Source organism: Zeugodacus cucurbitae, chromosome 5 (assembly GCF_028554725.1).
Source record: "Zeugodacus cucurbitae isolate PBARC_wt_2022May chromosome 5, idZeuCucr1.2, whole genome shotgun sequence".
NCBI lineage: Eukaryota > Metazoa > Arthropoda > Insecta > Diptera > Tephritidae > Zeugodacus > Zeugodacus cucurbitae.
The window spans coordinates 54,355,349-54,373,427 of NC_071670.1; the positions used below are offsets into that span (position 1 = coordinate 54,355,349).

General features: G+C 31.6%; 1 protein-coding gene across 4 annotated transcripts in view; it reads left to right on the forward strand.

Annotated features, from left to right (window-relative positions):
- Positions 1 to 1,691: 1,691 nt before the first annotated feature.
- The window catches only part of LOC105208996 (SH3 and F-BAR domain-containing protein DDB_G0274695), a 101,817-nt gene continuing 85,429 nt past the window's right edge, over positions 1,692 to 18,079 (forward strand). For 3 of the 4 annotated variants that reach the window (XM_011179127.3, XM_011179129.3, XM_011179128.3), the window contains exons 1-2: positions 1,692 to 1,798; positions 5,081 to 5,380. In XM_011179127.3, coding sequence (XP_011177429.1) covers positions 5,354 to 5,380 — 27 coding nt within the window. In that variant the 5' untranslated portion in view covers positions 1,692 to 1,798; positions 5,081 to 5,353. The remainder of the gene's footprint in view (positions 1,799 to 5,080; positions 5,381 to 18,079) is intronic. The other variant, XM_011179130.3, reaches the window with a different exon arrangement.

Genomic DNA, 18,079 nt, shown 5'->3' on the forward strand with positions numbered 1-18,079 from the left:
TCTTTGATCTCACTTATTTCGCAGCAGGTGGTACCTTCTGCTACTTAGCAAATATTTGTTCTCAAGTATTTGCTTTATATATGCTTGTGATCTTAAGTGGTTTCTTGTACTAGAAACTAGAAATCATTGTAGAAACATATTCAAAGTATTATGAAATTATTTCCTTTATTTCTCCGGAATTACGAGCGTTTTAAAAATCGAACGAGGTTAGATTTGTATTCAAGAAAGCTCAGAATTTATTGAAGAACAGCCTGTGCATTAAATAGGAAATTCTTTAATGAAATTTGAAAGACCCATTTTCACTTATGTCAGCGCTTTTTCCAATCGTCGAAACACTCCTCAAACTCGATTTTTGGGATAGACCAGAAAGAGTCATGGTATGCTTGTGAAATGACGGCCCTTTAAGGTTCTCTTAATTTTTGAAAATAGGAAAAAGTCAGACGGAATAATATCTGGCGAATATGTAAGCTGGCGCATCGTTACAGTATTGTTTTTGACCAAGAATTCACGAACAAGGAACGTAGTGTGAGCTTTTAACAAACGAAAATCGCTCATAAAAACGAAAATAAGCTCATAAAAACACGTCCAATCTTAGCGGCTGATACAGACAAAGTAAGCAATGAATACTTTTGAAAATTATATCGTACTCCAGTAGCATGCATATCAACATAATGAACAAAAATGAAAAAAAAACCTTTCCAAACCATTGAAATTTTGAATTTTGCAATTCCCGTTATTTTTTGAACACAGCACGCATTGATTCCTTTTATTTCATCTTTCTTTATAACATTTCTTTATTATTTCTATGACTAGCGATTTAAAAAGGAACAGATTCAAGAGAGCTCAGAATTTATTATAGAACAGACTAACTCAAAACACATGAGCACTATGTTATATGAAGAATTCTTATTTTAGAATTTTAGTATACTATTATCTGAGTTTACTGTTTACCGTTTTCGGTCTTCGATGACCTTTTGGGAGGTTGAAGTTCTTATTCAAAGAAATAGAAATTCAAAAATTAAACATCCACTAATAAATTTAACATGAGTCCATGACTTAAATGGGTTCAAGTGTTCCGATTTTGTGTTAATTCTTCAAGTCGCTGGCCTTTAAACTTGTAGGCCAAAATTTTGATTTTTCACAGGATGGAAGAATTATTTTTTTTATTGAACAAAAAACGAATATAGAACCCCTTAAGGTGAAAAAAAGTATTGTTAAATCATGAATAAGCACTTATAAAATCTCTAAAATCATAAAATTAAAAGAGTTCGTAAACAAAGGTGCAATAATTGAGTCATTATTGATTCAACGGATAACACAAAAAATATTGAAATGTATCTTGGAATTATAAACGTGATCTAACATAGATTTTGAAATAATTTTAGTAAATTTCTGAGATACTGATTGGTCTCAAATAATAATTGTTTATAAAAAATACATTTTTTTCGGATTTTACTTTTTATTGTACTTTAATATTTTTTACGGAGTTTTTATTAGCCTAAATGATCTACCTCGACCTAATCTCAAATTGTATGAGGACTTCAGATTTCTTATTATTAACTCTCCTCATCGCTATATAAATTTATATTTAGTCCAATATAGAAGTATATTAAACAAGTTGTACGACAAACCCTGCTGTTTGTTTGAGAAACCCATCGAACATGTTCGCAGCGACTTCATAATCGGCGCCATCAAGTTCGAGTTCATTGGGGAGTCGCTTCGTGTTGTTAATACGCCGCGTATTCTCAATGCGAACGGTTCGTTTGTTTAGCTGCAGCGTCCGTAGACGACGAAAACGGTAATAAGAAAATAAAAAATTAAATTAAATAAATAAAAATAATAGAAAATAAATATAAATACAAATAATAAAAATTAAATAAAAAAAAATTGTTGAAATAATAAAAATAAAGTACAAATATTTGTTATTATTGGAATTGATTGGCCGAAATCACACATTGTATAATATTAAATTGTGTTTGTTATTAGAAATCTGTAACGTATTGAAAAGTGCAAAATTACTGTGAAACTGTGCCGCTTTTGTGCGAGAAAAATCGCAGAAAAAGCAAAGAAAAAATAATAATTAAATAACAAGTTGGTTGTGGAAGTGTTAGAAAATGAGAAATTTTTGTTATTAATAAGGAAATAAAAGTGATGCGAAGTTTCTGAAACGGCAATAATTGGTGTAAGAAAAATGCCGCGATGCCTCAATGCATGTCTGTGTCTGTGAAATGTTGAAGTAAAAAAAATTGCAAAAAAATATGCAACAAGTGAAATTGTGTTAAACAGTAAAAGAAACAACAACGAAAGTCGCAATAATAATAATAACAACAATAACAAAAAAGTGCGACGCGGCTAACTTATAAAGAAGGGCGTGTTTATTGCTTGCCTTAAAAGTGTCTGTGTGTGTATTAATTTCGCTTAAAAAGTGTACAATAAATGATAAAGTGTAAATAATAATTTTAAGCAAATAAAAAGTTATAAATAAATTATTTTTATGAATTTTTATTCAACTTGAAGCACTGTGAAGCACCGTAGAACACACTGGTTGTCGAATTAATTTGCGCTTAATTAAGAACAAATTTTAAAGCAGTGTTAAAAGCAGTTTTAGTAAATTCATGAATTTGAAAAAAATTAGGTTAAATATTTTTTTTTTTAATTTTTGTTGTTGTTTTTTCATTTATTCATTCTACTACACCACACTTGCGCATTGCCTTTTAGGCTTCTGGCCATTTCAGTCAAAGTCAATTTTGCCTAAATTGCTTGTAATTACACGCTAACAAAAACTGAAGCACTGAAGCAATGCTAACAATAACAACAACATAGTAGATAACAACAACAATAACAATACATTCATATAGGCGAGACCATAAGCACATATCAATAGGTTCAATGCTTACTATTTCACACATTTGCCCACAGTGCGCCACTAAAGTAGGCATACTACAACAGAGTTTTTTTTATTTACTCGCGATCGCACGAACTCAAACTAACTCATAATAATCACTAAGCATTAGTACATTTGTAGCAGTCAACACCCGCCACAGCGCCGCCCCGCCTAACGCACCTGCAAGTGAATCAATGAAAATTCTATACAAAATAATGATGATCATTGGCTTAATTGCAATTGTTGTTGTTGTTGTAGACATACATAAATACATTTGTGAGTTTCATGTTGTGATGTGTTGTTTTAAGCCGGCAGCTACTAAACGTCAGAGCCACGCCACAAATGCGCAACACATCAAGTCACGTCACACTACAAGTAAACACATCAAAGCCATGGGTGGAATTCACATACTAACAACAACAACCGCGCCAACAGTGATGCATAAAAGTGTGTGTAGCTAGCAACAGTTGGTAGCAGCTAAGCTTAGTTTTAGAAAGAATTGTAAATTAAAAAACTAAAACCAAAAAATGTAGAAGTGCCGAGAATCGAGGCGTAAATCACATGCATGTGCATATGTCTGGGTATATTCACACACACAGATACAGAAATATGCATTGATGGACTGATGAGTCTACAGGTGGCTGTTTTATTGTGCAGCTAAACAGTTGGCGGCAGCGGTGAAAGGTGCAAAGTGCACGAGTACAAACGTGCGAAATGTGTTGAGGTGCATGCACAGACATGATCACCTGTATGTGCATTCATGTGTAGAACTGCATATTTATACTTGTAGTGTGGATAGAAAGTAAATTGAATGCGAAAGAAAATATTAAAAATGCGAGAAATACTTAATAAAGAGTCGAATAATTGAATAATAATTAAATTAAATTAAATTATATTAGATTAAATAAATTAAAATAAAATAAAGTAAAGTAAAATGAAATTAAGTACAAAAAAATAAAATAAAATATAATAAAAAAAAATAAAATAAAATATAATAAAAAAAAATAAAATAAAATAAAATAACATAAAATAAAATAAATATAAAAAATAAAATAAAATGAAATAAAATAAAATAAAATAAAATGAAATTAAGTTAAAAAAAAAATAAAATAAAATATAATAAAAAAATAAAATAAATTAATATAAAATAAAATAAAATAAAATATAATAAAATAAAATAAAATTAAGTAAAAAAAAATAAAATAAAATATAATAAAAAAATAAAATAAAATAACATAAAATAAAATAAATATAAAAAATAAAATAAAATGAAATAATATAAAATAAAATAAATATAAAAAATAAAATAAAAAAATAAAATAAAATTAAATTAAATTAAATTAAATATAAATTAATTAAATAAAATATAGTAAAAGTAAAAAAAGTAAATATTAAACTAAAGTAAACCAAAAAATAAAATACAAATTATTATATGAAGTTAAATTTAATAAAATTTAAATTAATATAAATAAAACATAAAAAACAATAAATATTAAAACTGGATATGATATGAAATGTGTAATAAATTGTTGTTGCTAAAATTAATTTTGTAAAAAAAATTCTTTAGTCTGTAAAAATATAAAATATGGTGATTTAAATATAAACTTAACGGTATAAATTTTAAATATGGAAGTCAAAAATATAAGTATTGAGACTAACTAAGGGGCTATAAAAATCATAATTTATAAATAATTTAATTTCACAAATATAAAGTCAAAATTAATAATGTATTAGTAAATAATAAAATAAATTAAATTTATTAGCAAAAAATAAACAAATAATGTAAAATTAATAATAGATGTTATAAAATATAATCAATAAATATTTTTAAATTATGTTATAATTAAAAAAATTGATTTAAAAAACGTATGACATTTTTTAAAAATAAATTTCCAAAGTATAAAAATAATTTTTATAAATAAATAATAAAACAATTGCATTTGTTAAAATTAAATTTACCTATAATAACTTTTCTTAATTTTATCTAAATTCTATGTACACCCGTCAGCAATAATTAATATAAAAAATCTGTTTTTAAATATTTATTTTACCCATACCCACAAGCTACTCACACCCAATCGTTGGTTGATTAAAAATATTAGAATTTAATTACCGCTAAGTTAATGCAAATGCCTGTCTCATATGTATACACTTACTTTACTACAAATGTACGTATTTTCTAATTATCTCATGCAGCAAATTTTACGACAAATTAGCATAACCGGTTGGCAAGTGCAATTACGAATTACAACAAATTATCTATACTACAAAAATAAAAATAAAAGTGTAAAAAATATAAAGTGACAGAAAATAGTATAAATCCAATACATACGAGTACGAGCATTACTTACGGATTTGCGAAATTTTCAAACGGCAACAGAGTTGCATGCGAACGAAATATACCAGAATTTACGCAAAACGGAAAGCAAACGCAGAAGAGAAGGATTTTTAGTGGGACTAGCCGCAAAAATGTCGCATTTCAGAGATAATTCTTGGGTGAGTACTCATATTACGTGGTTTATGTTGCTTAACAAATTTTTGTTTTTTGTTGTTGTATATGTTTTTTTGTTGTTTGTTCCATATGATATTGTTATTTTGTGTTTATTTTTTTTTTGTTGTGTTTTATTTTTTTATGTTACATACATTTGTGATTTTCTGTTAGTCATTTGTGATGATTATTTATTTCCACTGAAATCATTACTTACTCATATTAAAGTATATAATATAAAGCTCTTATATACATATATTAGCTTTGATCATTTATATATTTTTTATTACAATAATTTATGCTATATTTATTATAACTAATGAATATAGGCTTCTATAAAAATATTATCTTTCTAAATGGTAATTAATCGCATAGGTCTTGTTTTTACCATGCAAACGCGAATTCAATCGTTTTTTTTTTCTTATTTCGCTGATTTCGGCTGCTGATAAGCTTTTGCTGTTTCAGTGCATTTAATGTTTCACTGTTGCCATTCGGATTTTTTTTTTCTAATTTATTTCACAGGAAATAAAACAAATTTTGGTTGCTGTTTTATGTTTTTTTTTTCGTTTATTTCGTTTTTTATATTTTTTATTTTTTTTATTTTTTTTTCTAATTTTTTTTTTTGTTAATTTTTCTCTTTTTTTGTGTAAATTTTTCTATGTTTTCGTTCACTTTTTATTAGCGCGCTAATTACGTCGTTGCTTTGATTTTCGGTTTATTTATTACTTTTTCCTCCATTGATACGAGGCCATGTTTCGCACATCTACTTGTCTATACAATTTATATTCACTTGATTATATTCATTTTTATTTAAATTTAAATTTTTGTTTAATGTTAATCGTTTTTATTTAAGTTTCGTTTGTCATTTGTGTCATATTTTTTGCCAATATTTTTTTTGTCTTTTTGTTTAACGTTTTTTTAACTGTAGTCTTTTCATTTAAATTACTTATTTTGTACGCGACAATCAAGATTGTTTAGCTTAGACCTTCGTTAATCGCTGAATATCTCATTGCCAAAATGACAATAATTACTGCTGAATAACTTTTTTTTGTGAAAAAATTTATACAAAGTGGGATTATGATATGTATAATCTAGTATTATAACGGTTTTTTAAGAAAAATATACTCATCTTTTGAAGGAAGACTGACATCATTTGCTTAGTTGTCAAAGTTTTTGAAAATATTTTGAGGTTAGAATTGTGTTTATTATTGAAAAAAATTGTTCGAAATTGTAATCTTATAAAAATGGAATCTTGTCCCGGTATTATTTTAAATTTTAGGTGATCGAAGAAGCGCCATCTTTTTGATAGTTTTCAAGTTTGATATTAAGTATAATATAATATAAGTTCAAAAACTGGTTTAGTTCTATTTTATTTTCGATAATTTTTTCATATTCTTTCGACTTTTTTAAAAATTTCAATTAGGTTTATTGCGAACATTCTACATACATTACGAAAATTAACTTCTGAAAAATTAACTTTTGAAGCTTCAGTTCTGTATGCTCTCAATACTTAGTTAGAAACAAATCAATTTCCATGGAGTTCCATGGATCCAACTATGTGGAGTCTACTTATTTTTTAATTTTTTAATTTGTACTCTTCATATACAATATTCTCTCCTCTTGTACTTGTATCATATGTCATTCCAAAGTCATTAGCGGTAACATGCTTTCCTCCATATATAGATTTACTAAGTTATCGATAGCAAATTTATCGTCTTATCAAGAATCATCCAATTATGGAATTTACTATTTCACTTGTCATCAGAAGCCAAAATTTTTTAAGTATCTTGTTTGTGGAAATTTTGAACATATGCCTATCTATAAATTGACCAGACCTTGGTTTAGTTCGACTTTTCTAATTCACTTCCCTTTAGAAAATCTCCATTTCACTTTCTTTACTAACTTATAAGTCGTGGTATCTTTATTTTAAACAGACTATACGATTACATATATATAGTACTTTCTTTTCTGATTCCTCACAGCATTCCTAGGGTCTTTCTGAAGCACCTTATCGCTGTTTGTACATTTTCATAAACACTTATGTATACATTATACATTACATATACTGTACATATAATTTCGTAAACATGTATATGTAATGGCTCTTCAACTAATCCCTACAAATTAATTAACTTGCACTTCAGCGCCACTTCAAGCGCTTATAAGCCTTTTCCATAACAAATTCACTTGCACTTGTACACTTACAATCGGCCTCTCCCCTTGCTGCCGTCATGCCACAAAAAGCTAAAACAACAAGCCAACACAGCCTCTGGGCGGCAATTAAAAGTTTATAAACAACAAACAGTCAAAAGCGTTTAAAAAAAAGCGCTGAACTGTGGCAACTTTTTTCATATTTTCTAAAAAAAAGTTAATAAACACTGGATCAACAATATGTTAAAACTATTTTTTAATTCGATTTGCTGGTCATGTGTGGCTGAACAGTAATTATTAAATAAAAGAAATCCATAACACACTCACCTATGTTTGTAGTGTCACGGCTTGTTCCATGTTATGATGACCAATAGCCGTTGGCGATCAGCGATCATAGCGATCATAACGATCATGGCGATCGCCGCGCCGCGTGACAAACAGCGTGTGTAATATATGCTGTCATTATGGACGAGAGGGCTAATGAACTTGGCTGGCAGCGACTTACCGTCTAACTGTTAAATGCCATTACTTATAGTATACTTACATATTTATAAATGTAACTTCATGCATAATTTGTGAGCTGAAATAGTTGTATAGTCTTCAAAGACCAATTAATAATGGCTTTAACTCACTTTTACTCAATATCAATGGTTTTTTGTTTTCAAATTCTTTTTTTTTTGTTTTTTATTTATTTCTTCAGCTGCTTTGTTTTGTGTCCAGCAGCGATTTTGGAACAATAACAATAACAGAAATGCCAAAAATTGCTGAAAAAAATCACAATGTAGAACATGAACTATATTTATGAGTTGCTGCAGACAATCACTTCACTTTTAAATGCGAAACTGTTTAGAATGACCAGCGAAACATATGGACGCTTAGGGCTTTACAAATCGCATTAGCGTTTATTTAGAAAAATATCGCAAAAAACGTACTAAACAAAGCCATTAGGAAAGTTCAAAAAAAAAAGAACAACAGATACTATAAACCATTGTTGGCGTTTAGCTTAGCCGGCAGCACTGATTTTTTGGTTATTTGTTGTATATATTTTTAATTACTTACAAGCGATCTCTCTTTTTTTGTTTACCACCAAATTCCCAAATTTATTTTATTTTAAATTTTTGTTTTTTTTTTTACACACTGTAAGCAATCATCCATACCAGCATAAATGTTTTCCAAATTTTGTTTACAATTTTCTTTCGATTTTTATTTTTTTTTAATTTTTTTTTTTGCTTTTAAAAGCATTAAGCGTGTAACGGTAAAAAGTATTAGCATGACCACTTGAGATTAAAACAAAAAAAGTATTACAATATGCTGGTCATCGCCGTTTCTGCTCCCCCATCTATACACGGGAAGCGGTCAGCTGCCTTGACTGGCTGACCGGAAAACGTGTTGGCACTAAATGGACTTAGAAGCCAAATACTGGAAAGCTATTAACACAGCACGTTCGCTAGTCATTACCATTTAGCTATTAAAGCATGAGCAGGCGATAGAAAACGAGAAAAAAACAGTGAAAATAAATAAAAAGTAAAGGTAGAGTGAAGAAAAGTAATGTTCTTACATGATAAAGCCAGTAATGACAGTTAATGTAGTGAGAAAATTGTTGTGTACTTAAAATATTAGCTTTTGATATATGGGATGATAGCTCTTCAGAACGTATATGACTTCGGTTGGTGGTAATAAGTACAGGAAAGAAGGGTTATGTGTCTCTGATTGGGTAATAAATTAAGTAGATAACTCATCAATTATAGAAAATATATATGATCATATAAAGAGGTTATTTTATGAGGAATGTGGTGTGTGTCTTCGATAGAATTTACAATCAGCCCAATTGTAGGCAACAATTTTTCAATATCAAGATACACAAATGATTTTTAATATTTGTTTAGCAAAAAAAATTGAGATCAAAAAATACAGGATACGAAGATTAGTTGGTTCCTTATTTCCGCTTTGATTAATATTGTAGTTTTTGTTAAAATGATGAACTTTCAATCAAAAATTCCAATTCTCGAGAACTCGTAGTATATCACTTCTGAAATATATATTCTCGAAATTGATTATTCTCTTATCTGCTCTACCAATTTGCTTTGTTCTCTGGCGTAGATATGAATCGGAAATCTAATAATATTTTATTGTTCTACCTTCCATGGAATTGTGATTCATCAATTTTGTTTCTACCACTTAATTAATAGGTATTCGATTGTTTTTCTATTATATATGTCAAGTATGATTAGTTGATAAATTTGTTGTGGCCGCCGTGATAACTATTTGAGTGCATTTCAATCTGCGCAGAGTCCACACATATAGGAACGAAGGTGGAGTAATCGTTTATTGACTTATTTCTGATAAAATTATACCTACTCTAATAAGTACTTAAAGAAAATTGTGATTTCACAACAAATTTCGCTTAATTTCATTTATTAAGTTCGAGAAGGTGATATGCGAGAATGGAGAAAATAATTTGCTATAGAAGCAATGCTATTACTTAGTGCACCTTTCTGTCTTACATAGGTCGTTTTTTCAGAGAATTCCATTTGAAATTTTGAAAAGGCGATATAACCTTTATTTGGTTTCCTTGATTTAGACACACAGTTCGTGGATCGTCTTTAAGTGAAAATCTGTCAATATTAATATTTCCAGTTTTCAAAAAAAATATTTATTCGGGATGAGACTCCCATCTTGGTCCTCTTCTTCTTGACTAGCGTAGACATCGCTTACGCGGTTATAGCCGAGTCCACAACAGCGCGCCACGTATCCCTCCTTCTGGCAGTTTGGCGCCAATTGGTTATACCAAGCGAAGCCAGGTCCTTCTCCACCTGGTCCTTCCATCGGAATGGAGGTCTCCCTCTTCCTCGGCTCCCACCAGCGGGTACTGCATCGAATACTTTCAGAGCTGGAGCACTTTCATCCATTCGAACAACATACAGCTCATCGTTCCATCGTCTGCGGTATTCGCCGTTGCCAATGTTTAAGGGACCATAAATCTTCCGCAAAACCTTTCTCTCGAAAACTCCTAGTGCCGTCTCATCGGATGTTGACATCGTCCACGCTTCTGCACCGTAAAGTAGGACGGGATTGATGAGGGACTTGTAGAGTTTGGTTTTTGTTCGTCGAGAGAGGACTTTACTTTTCAATTGCCTACTTAGTCCATAGTAGCACCTGTTGGCAAGAGTGATTCTGCGTTGCATTTCCAGGCTGACATTGTTATTGCTGTTAATGCTGGTTCCCAGGTAGACGAAATTATCTACAACTTCAAAGTTATGACTGCCAACAGTAACGTGGGAGCCAAGACGCGAATGCGCTGACTGTTTGTTTGACGACAGGAGATATTTCGTCTTGTCCCAGTATCCAAAAACCCACCCTTTTTTACCTGCAGAACAACTTCACTTCCTTTCTTGCTTAAATTTTCAAAGCCCACTTGAGCGTTTATAATCAATTTAAGCGTCAACTCTAATCTAGATTAGAAAGTGTACGAATTCTCTTTACATTACATTTGTGCATTTCCCAATTTAATTGAAGCTTTCCACAACAAAAATTCACAAAATTCAATTCATGATCGTGAATAATCGATCAATTCGATGGACGACAAAGCAACAATTGAAGCGCGGCAATAGCTCTATAGATTGAGCGGTAGACCTTTGTCTCAGTGAGTTTTTACTATTCGTTGCTTTGTTGTTGTTTAGGATTGTATTTTTTTTGCGGCCGTAGAATAACTTGGCCGCTTGGCTATTAAGCGACAATGGAAATTGTAAAGAAATTTAAATTTGAACAAAACTGCACAACAACAAAGTGCTGCGGCGGCGGTGGCAGCCCAATAACTGTGGTGAAAAGGCCGGCAGCCAAACAGTGAAATGTGTAAACAGTGAGTCGCAAAGAAAAGAAAGTCACATAAACCACCGAGTCACGTACGGGCGCGCAACCAAGTACTGCCAAAGTAAAAAATTCACAAAAAAACTAAATATTTTTTTAGCAACTACTGTGCGGTGTTTTTATGTTTGCTAAGTGCTCAGGCTAACTGAAGACGGTGGGAACTACTGGGATTCGGCATGCTAAAGACTATTCACTCAAGAGTGTGTGTGTCTTTATTTCGCACAGAAATTAATATTATTTAATGGAGTGTTTTCTACACTTTGCAAATAGTTGTTATTGTTTCTTCAAACGATATGACAATTTTCTACATTTTTAATAAAATATAAAATTTTTTGAAAATCATAGCTACTAGCTTTCTTCAGCGATCACTCACTCCTCGTAATGTTGAACAAAATTTTTACTCATATAATCACATCTGCCCGTATTTCTCTGCTCTCTCGTTCAGTCACAGTCGTGACACAAAATTCGTGACCAGCATATAGCCAGCAAATTGGTCTGCGTACAATCACTTTCCAGAAGATAGATCGCCACACAGGTGCGCTTACAATTGCAGACCTACAACATTTCGGTTGGCAAGAACATTCACTGATTTTACAAAAGCACTTATATGCATATTAAAATTCTCATGAATATGCCCATTTGTAGAATGTCGTAGAAAGTGTAACACACTTTGGCTGAGAAGCCTGCCTCAAGTGGTTTCTTTTTTTCAAAAACAAAAATAAAAAATAGAAAAACAGCATAAGAGTGCATGAGTTGCATCTTAAGTGTAGTTAATGCTTCTAGAAAATGGAAAGCTTTGCTTGTAGAATTAACAAGAAATGCACATTTTGAATTCTTGAAGGTTTATGCTTTCCATGCATGTCCCACAAAGAATTTGAAGTGTTTTTTAATCGTTTGTGATGTCATTTGGAGAAATTGTCTATGGTAAAGATGTGCCTAGATTTCTATAAAAGAATAACTTCTAATAAAAATAGTTTCATTTTGGTGTTTTCAGAAATATTTTTAAAGTAGTTTCATCATTATTGTCTTATGTTACTTCTCCCGAATAAAGTAACTTTCCCCAAAAGTTGAAAATGTCTTCGAGATGGATCGATAGTTGTTTGAAAACTACTCTAAGGTTTAGATGACCGTTTCAAGAGTACTGGCCACTTAGTTGAAGTCCCGATTTCAGCCGAATCGGTTCTAGCGGTGGTTTTAAGAGGCGCTACAGCAATGTGATCTTAGCAATAAATGCAAAAATACTGATTAGAAGTTGTTATGGAATATTGTAATATACAACTGGATACAATCAGTAGCGATAGTTCAAGCTCTCATTTCTTTTAGCTTCGCTTTATCTTGCTTTTAATAACAAGGTCAACTTTTATGGATCGGTAGAAAGTCTTAAGTTCGAAGTTTCAGAAAGGTCTCTCCTTTGTTTCAAAATGTTTGTTGTTCAAGGGTATAAAATTTTAACCATTAAATGGAATTTAAACAAAAAAATTTTAAGACCATTCTTTCTTAATTATAACTGAAAGTCGAAAAAGCACTTGTAGTTAACAGTGAGTCTTCATGAACTAGCTTCCACAATGATGACAATGTCAGATTTGAGATCGTACGAAAAACCACTCGTCTATCGATGAACAAAAATGGCACTACAAAAGTCACCTCTCATATTCGCCGTAGTGGACGAAGGCGCAGCATGATGAAATCACTTGCGTCGGATTTTTTAAAACTCTCATATACTATATTTCTATTCTGATTTCATTCCTCTTTCATAACTTCACCCATCTTTGCTTTTTCACATTTTGTTTTCTTTAGCAAAAATTTATACTGTCATGGATCGTAATCATAAATTCTCGTGTTAGTTACTCATTTATTGCGAAATACATTTTATCGAGTCAAATTAGTCTAAGTTCACTTTTTTTTGGACTATTTGTAATGATTAATGCATTTTTATTCAGTTTACTTTAAGTATTATTCTGGGATATCCATTGGTTTAAAAGTGCAAATATGACAAAGCGTCTACCAAACAAAATGTAAGAAAAATACAAAAAAATTAAGTTTTCTTATCACTTCTGCGATAACCAGTGTTTAGACGCTTGCTTGCGGTTGGGGGCTGAAGAATTGCGAGTTTGTGGTGCCGCTGCATTGTTTATTTACCTTCTCTCTGTTATTGATACACTACACACTTGTTATCGAGTGTAAACAAAAGTGAGGCAATAAATATTTCAATAATCGAAGGTGTTGCTCGATACGTATAAGTGATTACATATAGTAGGCCCGCACTTCAAGTTGTAGCGTAGAAACTTGAAGAGTGTGACGTCACAATTTGCGAAATTGATAAAATAGTTTAATTGTATTTGTTTTTGTTTTTGCCGTGCATTTATGTAGTTTGTGGTTTGAAAATACTTAAATGCTTAAGAAGTTATTGGGTTATTTATAGTATGGTAGGTAGGTGGTGATAGGTAAATAATTTCCGAGAATTATTTTATTTGAGTGCAATTTCAAGACTTCCTGTTTGTACGGTTTTATACTCTTGATTCAAAGTCATTTGTAGCTAATATGATTAATGGTATTGTAAACAAATTTTATTTTTAATGGGGATGAGTTGGATATTTGAGATCTTTTACTACGGATTTTTGGTAAAGGACCCAACAGTATTGAAATGTTTATTAACTATATTTGCCATATTTTTTATATTATTATTTTTGGATACATTTTGTCAATAATTTTTTCATCAATGTTGGTAACTCTATAAATTTTTATTTGAGTAAATAGTTCGAGGACGCCTTATATATATTTGGAAAAAATCTTGCAAAAGTTTTGTAAAATTTATTTTTACGATAGCTGGCAACTCTGATCCAAAGTATATTAAAACAAGTAAGGAAGGGCCAAAGTCGGGTGTATCCGAACGTTATATACTCTCGCAATTCATTTATTTAATTTTATTAATAAAACACATAATTTGCGCCACACATTCGGCATAAAGTCCATTACGAAACAAAAATCAGCATATATACTGTTATATGAGGATGGGTAATTCATGAGTAATTCATAGCCACATTCTATCCAAGATTATATGCTCACTAAATTTTGCTGATATATCTCACATGTATGTATGGTAAAAAGTCCAATGAAAGTTTGAAACCTCAAATATTAGGTATATGGGAGCTAGTGGAAGTTATGACCCGATTTCACTAATTTTTGGCACGGAGACATATTATTAGAAGAAATTATTAGTTTAAGAAATATTCCCTCTGAATTTTTACAGAATATCTGAAAGACTTACCTATATTTTCGGTAACAAAATTTATTAGAAGCTTCAGAGCTTCCAGAGTTCCCATGTTCGATACATGAGGCCTTGAAAACGTAGGGTCCGATTTCGACGACGTTTAGAAGGGCGATGCCACACTATAAATGTAGTATTAATGCAAAGTTCTGTTCCGATATCTTCACTAGTACTTACTTTATATATTGTAAAGTAAACGATTCAGCTCGACTTCAAAGTTCTGGTATATGGGAAGTAGGCTTGGTTGTGAACCGATTTGGCCGATTTTCAAAACATATCATTAGAGTGCTAGGAAAATGTTGTGAAATTGGGCGAGTTGTTTCGGAGATGGGGTTTTTGAACCCATAAGTGGACGGAACCACGCCCATTTAAATTTTGGATACCAATTTGAGTGCAGCCATCTTTACCATGAAATTTAAGGTTTCTAGTGTTTTTCCTTAATGAATTATAGCATTTTTAGTAGTTTTCAACATAACCTTTGTAGGGGAGGTGGGCGTGGTTATAATCCGATTTCTTCCATTTTTGGATTGTATACGGAAGTGGCCAAAAAACGACTTTAGAGACTTTGGTTGATATAGCTTTCGTAGTTTACTATATATAAAATATACAAAAAACTTAATAGGGGGCGGGGCCAAGCCTTACACCCACCCTATACAATAATAAATCAATTTTCCCAATTTTCTAGTTTTTTATTTCAAATGGGAATATATATATATATATATATGTACTAAATTTGAACTTTCGTTTGAAATTTTAAATAATGCACACCCTAATGCCCGCATACTTATGGTTATTGCAGAATTTGCTTCACTTCTTCGGCGATCACATACTCTAAGAAAATACAAAAAGTGAGGCAATCACATTGTACATATCAGTACAAATATAGATAATAATAAATAAGAAATTACCACAGCATGTCTGTATGTATGTTTGTATTTTCTGTGGTAAGCGCGCATATGTTCATTGAATATTTAGTTAAAGGTCAAGTGGAAACCTTTGGTTTAAGATCGAGTTGTGTGCAATTGTACGCTACGCAATCCAAATTTATGCGTGTGTACTAAAATATATGTTTGTATATAGACAGTAGTGCACTCCATTTGCACAAGTTGCCAGCAATTGCTCGCTTTTACGCCACCCAGCGCCAACAAAGCGTGGTCAAACAGTAATCATAATTACACAGTGCCAACAGTACTGACTAAGTCTAAGTGAACCTTGGCTAATTGAAGTTTCTGCTGAGCGAATTCGACTTCGACTTTGTACTTGTTTTTGATTTGGCAATTAACCTTTGCTTGTTATGTGCAGTTAGGAAATTTATTTAGTTTGAAGAAAATGTTGCAAAGTTCAACTTGGCAATGTGTCAGATCTTTACCAATGGAGGATATGTGATAATAATTTAAATTTTTATAAAAAAAATATTAGAAAAGCTCAGAAAATTCTAAATTGTCAATTTCATGGAACCCTCAGTCAGCGCCCAGTTGGGTTTTACTGTTTCAAAAAGGAGTTTTTTTTTCAGTTATAGCCTAGTCGAAATGTGTCTTCTTTAATCATAAGTAGTTTTTGGTTGTCATGGTTGGTGATCTTTTAAAACAATGACCACGAAGCTTTAAAATGTGCCTACCGTAAAGGTCAAGACCTATATCGAAGCTTTAATTAACTATTTTATCCAGAGATCCGCTAACCTTCAAATTTCACTTGGTTTGAAGATTGATCTAAGTTTATTTCTAAAGATCAGCTAGCTTAAACCATGAATTCCATTTTGTACCCATTTTATTTTATATTTGCCACCATCAACTGTAATTAGTATTTGAGGGACCGTAATATCTGAAGGTCAACAGAATTTACTCTCTAACTAACTAGGACTGTTAAGGTTATGTTCTGCTTTGTAACGATGATCCGATGATGAATAGATCGACACAGGATCTGGGATACTCCATCCAAATTATTATAGAGAGAGTATTATATGAGGTTCATTGGACCGGATTTTTTGTTCTTAGGTTGGATATGAGATATGACTACTATGAAAGCTAAAGGTTCTTATTAAAATATTTAAAAAAATAAATATATTTTTATGGGAAGAAACGGACCCTAATCTATCCCAAAGAAAACGCTTGGGAAAATGGACCGAAGTTGATTTAGAAAGTACCAAAAACCAAAATGTCGCGGTTTTGATTTAGTACTGATGAGAGCATAATATCGAGTATGTGTTATCGATATTTTTAGCATAAAATGTTATCGATAATTCTATTTTTTTACACACATGTATATCAAGAATTAGCAATTTATTTTTTTCTATTGCATTGTACAATACCATCGATATCACAGACCTTTAATGGGTTTTGGAAAGATTTGTGGCCGAGATTCACCATTTTTTCTATTGTCTTTTGAGTTATCCGCCAAATAGTAGAGGCTGCTGTAGCACACAATTTGCTTTCTTTTCTTCACAAGAACGCTTTAAATACTTAAAGATACGATTATTATCGATATTTTAATGAAAATACTATCGATATTTATGTACATAATTCTGTAAAGACAATTATCAACAAAAAATATCGATAAACTGCTCCTGAGCTTTAATTCGAAATTAAATATTTTTTTTTAAGGTGATAATAATCTCTTTCAAGTGCATTGTGTAATCTACTCTGTAATTAAATTTTTTGTCATCGAAAGGTTATTGCCACTGCAAAGATGTCCATTTCAATTAAAAGGCAAAATTCAAGTTTATTCGCTTCGACATAAAAGTAGAGAGAGGAAAAATATGAATTAAGCAGTAGTTTCTTGATTTAATACGTACTCTTATATATGTACCTTTACCTCTATACATTATGCATGCGCAGTTATCGCATAAAACTAGTTGCGACGCGGCGCGGTGTGAACTCTTCCCTGTTTTCGCTTGACTTACGCGTCGCGTCGTGAAACAAGTTTATACAACGGCAACCGTTTTTTCGTAGAACCAAATTATTTTTCATTATTTAACAGCTGGTGGATGCCACTTTTCGGCGGCGATTTTTCAATTTTACACCAACCAACGCGCCGCGCAAAGTTGGCAAAATGATTGGTGACCATCGACACAGTTGGCGACTGCTGTGATGGAAAACCCGAGTCTAAAATAATATTTTACAATCAGGTGGTGTGACTTGACGCGCCAATACAGTCATCGATGAAAGTAGACATGCGAAGCAGCTGTGCCGCGCGGGTTTGCCGCCCAGGTCGTTAGGCAGGCGCACAACCAATTTCAAATGTAACTTGTTACCAAATCCTCTACACGAAATGACCATAAAATTCAGAAAATGTGCATCATCAACGGATATTTTTATATAGCCGCAAAGAGTTTGAGCGTCGCCAGACCGCGTGGCAGGAAGGAAACGCGCGCGCACGTCGCTGCAGTTAATAGCGGCGCAAAAGTGTCAATTATGCTGTCAAT